General features: G+C 59.1%; 2 protein-coding genes across 3 annotated transcripts; both read left to right on the top strand.

Moving 5' to 3' along the window:
- Positions 1-73: 73 nt before the first annotated feature.
- On the top strand, positions 74-3501 carry STMN1 (stathmin 1). Its single transcript, XM_041417463.1, has 4 exons — positions 74-744; positions 1398-1570; positions 2191-2382; positions 2991-3501. Exons 1-4 carry the CDS (start codon positions 732-734, stop codon positions 3057-3059), a joined length of 447 nt encoding a protein of 148 aa, XP_041273397.1. The 5' UTR covers positions 74-731; the 3' UTR covers positions 3060-3501.
- A 2441-nt stretch (positions 3502-5942) lies between these two features.
- PAQR7 (progestin and adipoQ receptor family member 7) lies at positions 5943-9303 on the top strand. 2 transcript variants are annotated; one of them, XM_041417421.1, is made up of 2 exons: positions 5943-6525; positions 7613-9303. In XM_041417421.1, the coding sequence occupies exon 2, from the start codon at positions 7676-7678 to the stop codon at positions 8705-8707; it is 1032 nt and encodes a 343-aa protein (XP_041273355.1). In that variant the 5' UTR covers positions 5943-6525; positions 7613-7675; the 3' UTR covers positions 8708-9303. The 2 variants fall into 2 exon arrangements, with proteins under 2 accessions (XP_041273355.1, XP_041273356.1); XM_041417422.1 differs by having other exon boundaries at positions 7637-9303.

The following is a 9303-nucleotide window of genomic DNA, read 5'->3' on the forward strand; positions in this document are numbered from 1 at the left end:
CTGCGGCCGCGGGGGGGCGGGGCCGGGACCGCGCGGTCCCCGCTCCGCTCCCCGGCCCCGCCCGGACCCCGCTCCGAGCCCCTTCAGCCCCCCCAAAAACACCCTTTTTTCTTTTCTTTTCTTTTAATACGGCTTCTAGATCTTTTTCTGGCATTTTTCTACGGCGCCCCGTTTTCACGAGGTGTCCTGGGCGGTGTACGCCCTCGCTGTCTGCCGCGGTGTGAAGCATCTGACTTGAGCTGCGCAATTAAAAGCGAATTTTAAATGAGCTCGATTGCGCACATTTCAGATCCTTCGGGAGTGGCAGGAATCCTAGCCGTGCTGTCCTGTGGTGCGTCATTTTTTTTATTCAGCGAGCTCTTTGACGTGTGTGAGAGCCGTGAAATCCCCGTAGCCCCGTGGTAAAACGGGGGTCTTTGTTCGAGTACCTTAAGGTGGAATAAAACGGATTGAAGATGCTCGAATATCCCAGAGATCTTGCACCGCCAGTAATTCCATAACCTCTCCAGTATTCCCAGCACTGTCCAGCTCCACGAAAAGCCTGGAATCACTGCCTGCAGTGACCTACCTTGTGTGCCTTTTGTTCAGCAGCTGTGATTCTGTCCAGCAGTTTTTATTAGAAGGAGCAGGATCCCCGTGCTGGCTGTTGAAAGGCACATCTCTTTGTTACCCAGGAACCCACCTGACTGACCTTCTCCCAGGCTTGGCTTCTGGAGTCTCATTTCTTTGCCATGGCTACTTCTGGTAGGTAGAATTCTGTGCTACATGCTCCTGTCCTTTTTTTTTTTCTTTTTGTTGCCTCCTAATTTCCTCAGGAACGACATAAAAACCAAACCTGGTGAGATAAGCTGCTGCCAGCAGGCTTTGCTCCCGTTTGGGCGAGGCTGTTGAAGCTGGGTGGTTGTGAAAACACCCCAAAAGAGGAGTCTGGCAGCAGATGGGCTGCAGCTCCCTGCAGCCATCTGCTCCCTCGGCAGAGCTGCCTGTCACCGAGACGTGTCGGGGCCCGCTGCAGCTGACACCCTGCAGGGCTGGGGGACAGCCCTGCCTGCAGATTGCCCCCAAAATTTGGGTTTTTTTCCTCCTTGGCTCTCTCAGGTTGCAGGCAAACGCCTGGAAACTCATCCTCAGGTTTGCTACTGGAAGGAGGATGATTTTTGGTCTGAACTAAGGGGTTTGTTTCCACCACTTGGGATGCTGAAGGATAAATGGAAACATCAGGTGGTGGAGGATCAAGGAGGGCTTGCAAAGGAAATTTCCACAAAACTCCTGTCTTGGCTGCCCTTCCTCAGGGAACCTGATGGTGCTGAATATTGGAAGGCTGCTTTTAATGTCACCTGAGCCAGTTCCTGCATAAAATATTCTTTTTTTGTGGCTTTTCTCTCCCACATTCCCAGACATCCAGGTGAAGGAGCTGGAGAAGCGAGCCTCTGGGCAGGCCTTTGAGCTGATCCTCAGCCCCCGCTCCAAAGAAGCCGTGGCAGAGTTCCCTCTGTCTCCCCCGAAGAAGAAGGACGTGTCACTGGAGGAGATCCAGAAGAAGTTGGAAGCAGCTGAGGAGAGACGCAAGGTAAAGCTGGAGCAGCTGAAGTGAGCTCTGCTCCACCAAATTTGGGGCTTTGAGGATCTCTTTTTATTTATTTCTTGGGACAAGTGGGTTTTTTAATTGCAAATCGAATATTAATGAAATCCTTGGGGCTCTTATGAAGCTTTATGGTCATGGTTTTGGTTCCAAAGAGATTCTGAAGAAAAACTAGGAGGAAACGTAGCTGAGAGGGGCAGCTCTTTCAGGAAGAAGCTGTTTTTCTTGTCTTTTAACACCAGAACAGACGAATTTTTCTCCCAGAAAATGCAGCAGTGAATCTGTAATGAGAAGCTGGGGAATAAATTGTCTGGCTGATGAAAGATGTGGCTGGGGGTGCAGCCTGGAGCCCTCGAGGCTGGCGAGGCTTTGATGGAAGTGAGCCTGACCTGAATCTCAGCGATTCTGAGAGGGGGGCTCCTCAAGGAAACCTCTTTCCATGTTAACATCAAAAAAAAAAAAAAGCAAAATATCAGTGTTGCCTCTCCAGAAAAATGGCATTTAAGGAGGTGTGGCAGTAGTGCAGGAGCTGAGCTTTGCAGGTGGCTGTGGGTGCTGGGTGAGGGCAGCCCCCAGGGGCTCCTCACAGCCCGGCCCTGCCCCTCCAGTCCCACGAGGCAGAAGTGCTGAAGCAGCTGGCCGAGAAGCGGGAGCACGAGAAGGAGGTGCTGCAGAAAGCCATCGAGGAGAACAACAACTTCAGCAAAATGGCAGAGGAGAAGCTGACCCACAAAATGGAAGCCAACAAAGAGAACCGCGAGGCACAAATGGCCGCCAAGCTGGAGCGCTTGCGGGAGAAGGTGGGTGTGGGGGGCTGCCCCTGCTCCCTGCTGGGAAAAGTAGGTAAAACCCCCCAAAAATCACCTCCAGAGGAGGAGGGTGCCCTGGGCAGGCGGGGAGGGCTGTGGTGGCACGGTGTGGTTGTGGAGTGTGCAGAATTGCAGCTCTGTGCGGGGCTGGATGGAGATGGAGCAGCCCTGCCCTGGGGCTCACCCTGGAGCCCCCTTCTTTTCCCGGAGCCCCCCTCTTTCCCGGAGCCCCCTTCTTTCCCTGGAGCCCCCCTTCTTTCCCTGGAGCCCCCCTTCTTTCCCTGGAGCCCCCCTTCTTTCCCTGGAGCCCCCCTTCTTTCCCTGGAGCCCCCCTTCTTTCCCTGGAGCCCCCCTTCTTTCCCTGGAGCCCCCCTTCTTTCCCTGGAGCCCCCCTTCTTTCCCTGGAGCCCCCCTTCTTTCCCTGGAGCCCCCCTTCTTTCCCTGGAGCCCCCCTTCTTTCCCTGGAGCCCCCCTTCTTTCCCTGGAGCCCCCCTTCTTTCCCTGGAGCCCCCCTTTCCCTGGAGCCCCCTTTCCCTGGAGCCCCCCTTTTCCTGGAGCCCCTTTCCCTGGAGCTCACAGCTCCTGCTGCTGTTTTCCAGGACAAGCACGTGGAAGAGGTTCGAAAGAACAAAGAAGGCAAAGACCCCGGCGAGGCCGAGACCGACTGACTCCGTTCTGGAAACTGACTCTCCCCCTCCTCCAAATATCCAAAGACTGTACTGGCCAGTGGTTTATCTTTGCTTTTGGTTCGGTTATATATATATTTTTTTTTTTTTACGTTTCTTAGAAACTGATGTAGAACTGTAAAATTAGATCCAAACTGTACACTTGCTTTGGGGGCTAGAGGGGAGACCTTCCATGTGTCACTTTTCTAAAGTGTTGTCTTTCCAGTGTAGCTTTTTCTTCTTGTTGCATCCTTTTCTACGCCAGTGCGCTCGCTGCTGGGTTGATGGCGAGTACTGTATCAGCTCTGTAAGACCTTGTGCAAGGAATCTCTGGTAACTGTTCCATGCTGAATATCTGTTACACTTCCAACAACACTCTCTGACTGTCCAGTCTGCTCAAATACTGCTGTAACGAGTGACTCAATAAAGCTGCACAGTGCTGTTACCCGCCTGCCTTCCTCAGGAGCCAGGGCTGGGAAGGGCCACAGGGCATTGTCCTGGGGCTGTGACAATCACAGCCTTGTGTGACACCTCAGCTGCGGCTGTTTGTGTCCCAAGCCCAACAAAGGCCCTTGTCACCCAGGGCTCGGGTGACACAGGGGACAGCAGGACAGGAGAGGGCTGCCCCAGGGGGAGAGGAATCATTGTGTGCTGGAGCAGCACCTGCCCACAGCTGCTCTGGGCTGGGAGAGGGGACGGGCTCTGAGCAAAGATCATTTTGAGGTGGATTCGGAACAAAATCGCTGTGCTGCACCCCAAATCCATCCCCTGAGGACACCCACGGGTGTGGTGTGAGCAGGCACCACCAGCCTCCCCAACACCCCTGTCAGAGCTCCGGGGAGGTGACACTGCTGGCACTGCTCTGTCCCTCCTCTGGCCTTGCTCCCAGGTTTGTTTGCAGTTCAACTCCACACCCGGAGCACCTGAAGATGGAAAATCCGTAGGGAATTGGGGTTTTTAAGACACTCAGGGAGCCCTGGGCCATCAGCCTCAGTCTGGGGCGTGATGGAGCAGCAGCCTCGGTTCGGGAAGCTTTTCCCAGCGGGTTCCGTTCTTACCCCGAGCTGCCCTGGGGCGTTGCAGCCGCTTCGGAGGCTCCGCAGCGCAGCCCGAGGTGCGGGAGAGGCTGCGCTGCTCCCTGCCGGGCACCGCGGGGCTGCTCGGCACCGACGGAGCGAGGGGGAAACGGACACGGCTGTGGGGTCTGAGTGGGGATGGGGTCGGGAGCTGCCCGAGAACGGGGTCGGGGTCCGAGTGGGGATGGGGTCGGGAGCTGCCCAGAACGGGGTCGGGGTCCGAGTGGGGATGGGGTCGGGATCAGCCCGGGAATGGGGTCGAGGTCTGCCCCAGGAATGGGGCCAGGCTTTGCCTGAGAATAGGGTCAGGGTCTGCCTGGGAACGGGGTCGGGGTCTGTCTGGGGATGGGGTCGGGATCTGCCCGGGAATGGGGTCAGGCTCTGCCCGGGAATGGGGCCAGGCTTTGCCCAAGAATAGGTTCAGGGTCTGCCCGGGAATGGGGTCAGGCTCTGCTGGGGATGGGGTCGGGATCTGCCGGGGAAGGGTTCAGGCTCTGCCCAGGAATGGGCTCAGGGTCTCGGGAATGGGGCCAGGCTTTGCCCAAGAATAGGTTCAGGGGCTGCCCGGGAATGGGGTCAGGCTCTGCTGGGGATGGGGTCGGGATCTGCCGGCTCTGCCTCAGGGTCTGCCCGAGGAATGGGCTCAGGGTCTACCCCAGGAATGGGGCCAGGTTTTGCCCAAGAATAGGGTCAGGCTCTGCCGGGGAAGGGGTCAGGCTCTGCCGGGGATGGGGTCAGGGTCTGCCCGGGGATGGGGTCAGGTTCTGCCCAGGAATTGGGTCAGGGTCTGCCCGGGATGGGGTCAGGCTCTGCCGGGGAAGGGTTCAGGCTCTGCCCCGCAGGGGGAGGGCAGCAGATCGGGGCTGAACTTTGAGCCAGAGCTTGTGAGCGCGCCCAGGAGAGCTGAACACCTGGCACGGCGTAATGGAGGCTGGAGGGAGCCCTGGAGCAGCTCCCGAGTACAAAATGAGGCACAATCAGCAACCAAACCCCCCGGATCTTCATTTTAATGCAGTTACCTGCTGAGGAAAGGGCGCCCCAAACGCCATGTGGGGTTTTTTCTCCTCTCTCCAAACGTGGAGGAGGAGAATGGCAGCTCTGCCAAACCCCAAATGGTGCTGCAGCCCAAATCGATGCTAAATGCGAGGTTTGGGCTTGCCAGAGCTGTCAGAGCTCGGCGCGGGGCCTTCTGTTCCCTCCTCTTCCTTCTGCTTCACGTGTCTGCCGAGCTGGGGCTCAGCCGGGCTCCGGGGCCGGCTCTGGGGTCTCTGGGTGCTCCTGGGGGGAATTTTGGGGGTGTGAGGAGGAAGAGCACAGCAGGGACCCGGGAGAGGAATGATCAGGGCAGGAAAACAGAACTCGGGGTCCCTCTGGGGAGAGCTGGGCTGGAAACAGCTTCCTTTAAAATAATAATGATAAAAAAACTGCCGAGGGAGGGAGGGAGGGAGGGACGTGGAGCCGTGTCGGGGCTGCGAAGGGAGGAGCAGCTCCAAGGGGCTGCGGGGCCGCGACCCCCGGGACCCCCGGCCGGGCCGGGGCCGTTCTGAGGTGCCGGGGAGGGGCTGGGGGTCCCGAGGGGACGGGAGCCAAAGCCCGGCTCATCCCCACCCTGCTCATCCCAGAACATCCCGGGCTGCTCCGGGTCTGCAGGGCTCTGGGGGGGCTCGGGTGGGAGAAAACCCGGGCTGCTTTGACAAGGAAAGCCGCGTGTGCTCCAGGAGGCTTTTTAAATTTTTTTTTTTTTTTACTTTTTGGGAGGCTGTGCCGCTGTGCGGCGGGATGTAAACAGCCGGGGGCGAGTCTTCCCGAGGGGACGGGAACCAAAGCCCGGCTCATCCCCACCCTGCTCATCCCAGAACATCCCGGGCTGCTCCGGGTCTGCAGGGCTCTGGGGGGGCTCGGGTGGGAGAAAACCCGGGCTGCTTTGACAAGGAAAGCCGCGTGTGCTCCAGGAGGCTTTTTAAATTTTTTTTTTTTTTTTACTTTTTGGGAGGCTGTGCCGCTGTGCGGCGGGATGTAAACAGCCGGGGGCGAGTCTTTATCATCACAGAAAAATCCAGCGGGTGGGGTGGGCGCTGCTGGGCGCAGGAAACGCCGCGGAGCGAACGCGGGCGGCCGAGGCAGCGGCGCCCGGCTCCGTCCTGGGGCGCTCAGGGTTTTCTTTGGGGTACCAGGCGCTTGAAGGATTTCCAGGATGCGCTCCCCTCGTAGCGGAGCGTTGCTCGAGGCTCGGTAGCTGCGAAGAGCTCGGCGGATTAAATCCTGCTCCCGCAAGTTCGGAGGAGCTGAAGGAAGCAGCGCAGCTCCCCGGGCCGCCTTTCCCGCAGGAATTCCTCTTCTGGGAACCGCAGCGGGGTCGAGCTGAGCCCCCTCCCCTGCGCCTGGAGGCAGAGGCAAGTTCTGCGGGCAGGGTTTGCTGCCAGGCTGCCCGCGGGATTGAGGTCAAAACAAAAAATTTGGCACTTTCTGCTTCTGCCCTGGCAGCTCGGGGCTCTTGTGGGTCAGGAGTTCACGGCGGGAATTTTCCCCTGGCAGCCCCAGAAAGGTGGAGGCTTTTGGGGAGGGGTCGGGGGGCTGAGCTGCTGCCCCAGCTGGGGAGGCTGCTGGGGCTGGGGGCTTCTCCCAGCCGGCCAGGTGGGCAAAGGGCGTTTGGGAGGGAAATGCAGCAGCAAAGAGCCTTTTTTGGGGTTTTTTTTCTGCATCTGTGCCCCTTGGATTCAGGCAGGAATGAGTTACAGCCTAACTTTGATGAGGAAATTACGGAGTTTTTTAAAACAAACAGTCCCATCCCCACCTCCTCCTGCTCCCAAACTTTTAAGAGCTTTTCCTGTCCCTGAAATGAGGGCACTTGTCTGGGGCTGAGGCACAGAGCAGCACTGCAGCTGGACGTGAACCAGGTTTTCTCTGGGACTTGTCTGAGCAAGAGCAGGTAAAGAATCGCAGTAAGTTTTTATGGGAAGGTGGAACAAGCTGGCAGGGCTGCCTTTCACTGGGTAAGGACAGCAGCTTCCAAAAGGTAAATATGGAAATTCCTGCTCGCTGCTGGACTTTGGTGGTGCAGCAGGGCCACGACGTGGGAGGCTGCTTTGAAAATCAGGAACTGAAAAAAGGAAGCGAAACTCCAAACGCAGGAGTTGCAGCCTCTGTTACTTGTTGGTATTTGTAAGGACAGACACTGCAAACGGTTCACAGGAGGATTGGGAGCTTTGTTTGGGATGCTTGCTTTGTTTGGCTGTCCCCAAACTGCAGGGAAGGGGCTGAGCCAGGCACTGATGTGTCCTGGTGTTTTATTACTGTCGTTTCACCCCAGCCTCGTGTCCTGGGGCTCCCCACTCAGCCCAGGCACCTCAGGGGCTCTTCAATGTCCCTGCAGCCTCCTTTTTGTCACTGGGGATTCCACAGGGCAAAAACCCCAACCAGAGACATTTGAACACCCCCTGCTTGTCCATCATCCCACTAAAACCTTCCCACACCCCGCAGCGAAACCTCCTCTCCTTCCCGAAGGCCATTCTTCAGACCGAGGACGCGCGGCTCGGCCTCGCCATGGCCGCGGCGCTGACGGAGAAGCTGAGCCAGCTCTTCACCAAGGTCGGGCAGCTGCCCCAGCTGCTGGGGCCGCCGCCGGCGGGCACGGTGAGCAGCGCCGAGGTGCCGCCGGTGTTTTGGAGGCCTTACATCCACGGCGGCTACCGGCCCCCGCGCCGGCCCTGGCGCTATTACTTCTCCTCGCTCTTCCGGCAGCACAACGAGGCCGTCAACGTGTGGTCGCACCTGGCGGCCGCGCTGGCGCTGCTGCTGCGCCTGCAGCTCCTCTGGCAGCGCGTGGACTTCGGGCAGGACGCGCACGCCCGGCCGCTGCTCCTCATCCTGGCGGCCTCCATCACCTACCTGAGCTTCAGCAGCCTGGCGCACCTGCTGCAGGCCAAGTCCGAGTTCTGGCACTACGGCTTCTTCTTCCTGGACTACGTGGGGGTGGCCGTGTACCAGTACGGCAGCGCCCTGGGTCACTTCTACTACGCCATCGAGCCGGGCTGGCACCGGCGCGTCCGCGGCTTCTTCCTGCCGCTGGCGGCGGCGCTGGCCTGGCTGTCCTGCGCCGGCTCCTGCTACGCCAAGTTCCGCTTCCACCCGCGCTGCCCGCTGCCCGGCCGCCTGTGCCAGGAGCTGCCCTCGGGGCTGGCCTACGCGCTGGACATCAGCCCCGTGCTGCACCGCATCTGCACGGCCGCGCGCCCCGACCCCGCGCTGCTCTACCACCGCTGCCAGGTGCTCTTCTTCCTCCTCGGGGCCTTCTTCTTCTCGCAGCCCTACCCCGAGAAGTGGTTCCCCGGCAAGTGTCACTTCTTGGGGCAGAGCCACCAGATCTTCCACGTGTTCCTGGTGCTGTGCACGCTGGCGCAGATCGAGGCCGTGGTGCTGGACTACGAGTCCAGGAGGGAGATCTACTCCTCCCTGCAGGGGGGCCCGGCTCACGACTTCTCCGCCCTGTTCCTGGTCACCGTCAGCTGCTCCGTGCTCACTGCCGCCTACATGGCCCACAGGGTGAAGAACAAGCTGGGCCTCAAGGAAGAGTAAAGAAAAGATGAGCTCGGCCCAAATGCAGCCCCGAGCCCCCAGATGCTGCTTCACGAACTGCTACTCAGCAAGTGCTTTCTGTAGGGAACGAGAGATGCTTTTAATGCTTTTTAAATCCAGCCTAAGTTCCAGCTTGCTCGCAGAATGGTACACGGGGTCAGTTCACCTCTGAATAAACAGTTGGAACAAAGAGTCTGTGTGCCCTGCTGGGCTGGGAAGGCTCTGGGAGGCTGCCAGGTCTCCCAGCTCCAGAGGAGGAGAGGCCATCTGGCCCCCGTTAGACTCTAAACCGTGCACACAGCCCAAGGGGAGGCTGTTTAAACCACTACGGTGACAAATTAATTTAATACCACTTCAGGCCGCTCCTGTAGGGAGCTGTTCAGAGCTGCCCGTGCGGTGCCAGGGCCCTGTCCCTGAAGGCAGGGAAAGGAGGGAGGGGTTGGTGTCATGGGGAGCCCCAGCAGCGGGTCAGGGCTGGGAACAGGCGGGTGCGGATATCCCGCTGCGGGTCTGGGGGAAAAGCGGGCCCGCCCCAGCCCCACAGACCGATCCCGCCGATACCGCTCCCGCCGCTCTGAGGAGGCCCCGCCGCCGCC

The sequence above is a fragment of the Onychostruthus taczanowskii genome, unplaced genomic scaffold (assembly GCF_017590055.1).
Source record: "Onychostruthus taczanowskii isolate IOZ18803 unplaced genomic scaffold, ASM1759005v1 scaffold56, whole genome shotgun sequence".
NCBI lineage: Eukaryota > Metazoa > Chordata > Aves > Passeriformes > Passeridae > Onychostruthus > Onychostruthus taczanowskii.

Coding starts and splice junctions, on each gene's coding strand:
- STMN1 (XM_041417463.1), top strand. Junction 1,571..2,190: donor CAGCTGAGGAGAGACGCAAG/GTAAAGCTGGAG, acceptor CTGCCCCTCCAG/TCCCACGAGGCAGAAGTGCT. Junction 2,383..2,990: donor TGGAGCGCTTGCGGGAGAAG/GTGGGTGTGGGG, acceptor GCTGTTTTCCAG/GACAAGCACGTGGAAGAGGT.
- PAQR7 (XM_041417421.1), top strand. CDS start 7,676: ATGGCCGCGGCGCTGACGGAGAAGCTGAGCCAGCTCTTCACCAAGGTC.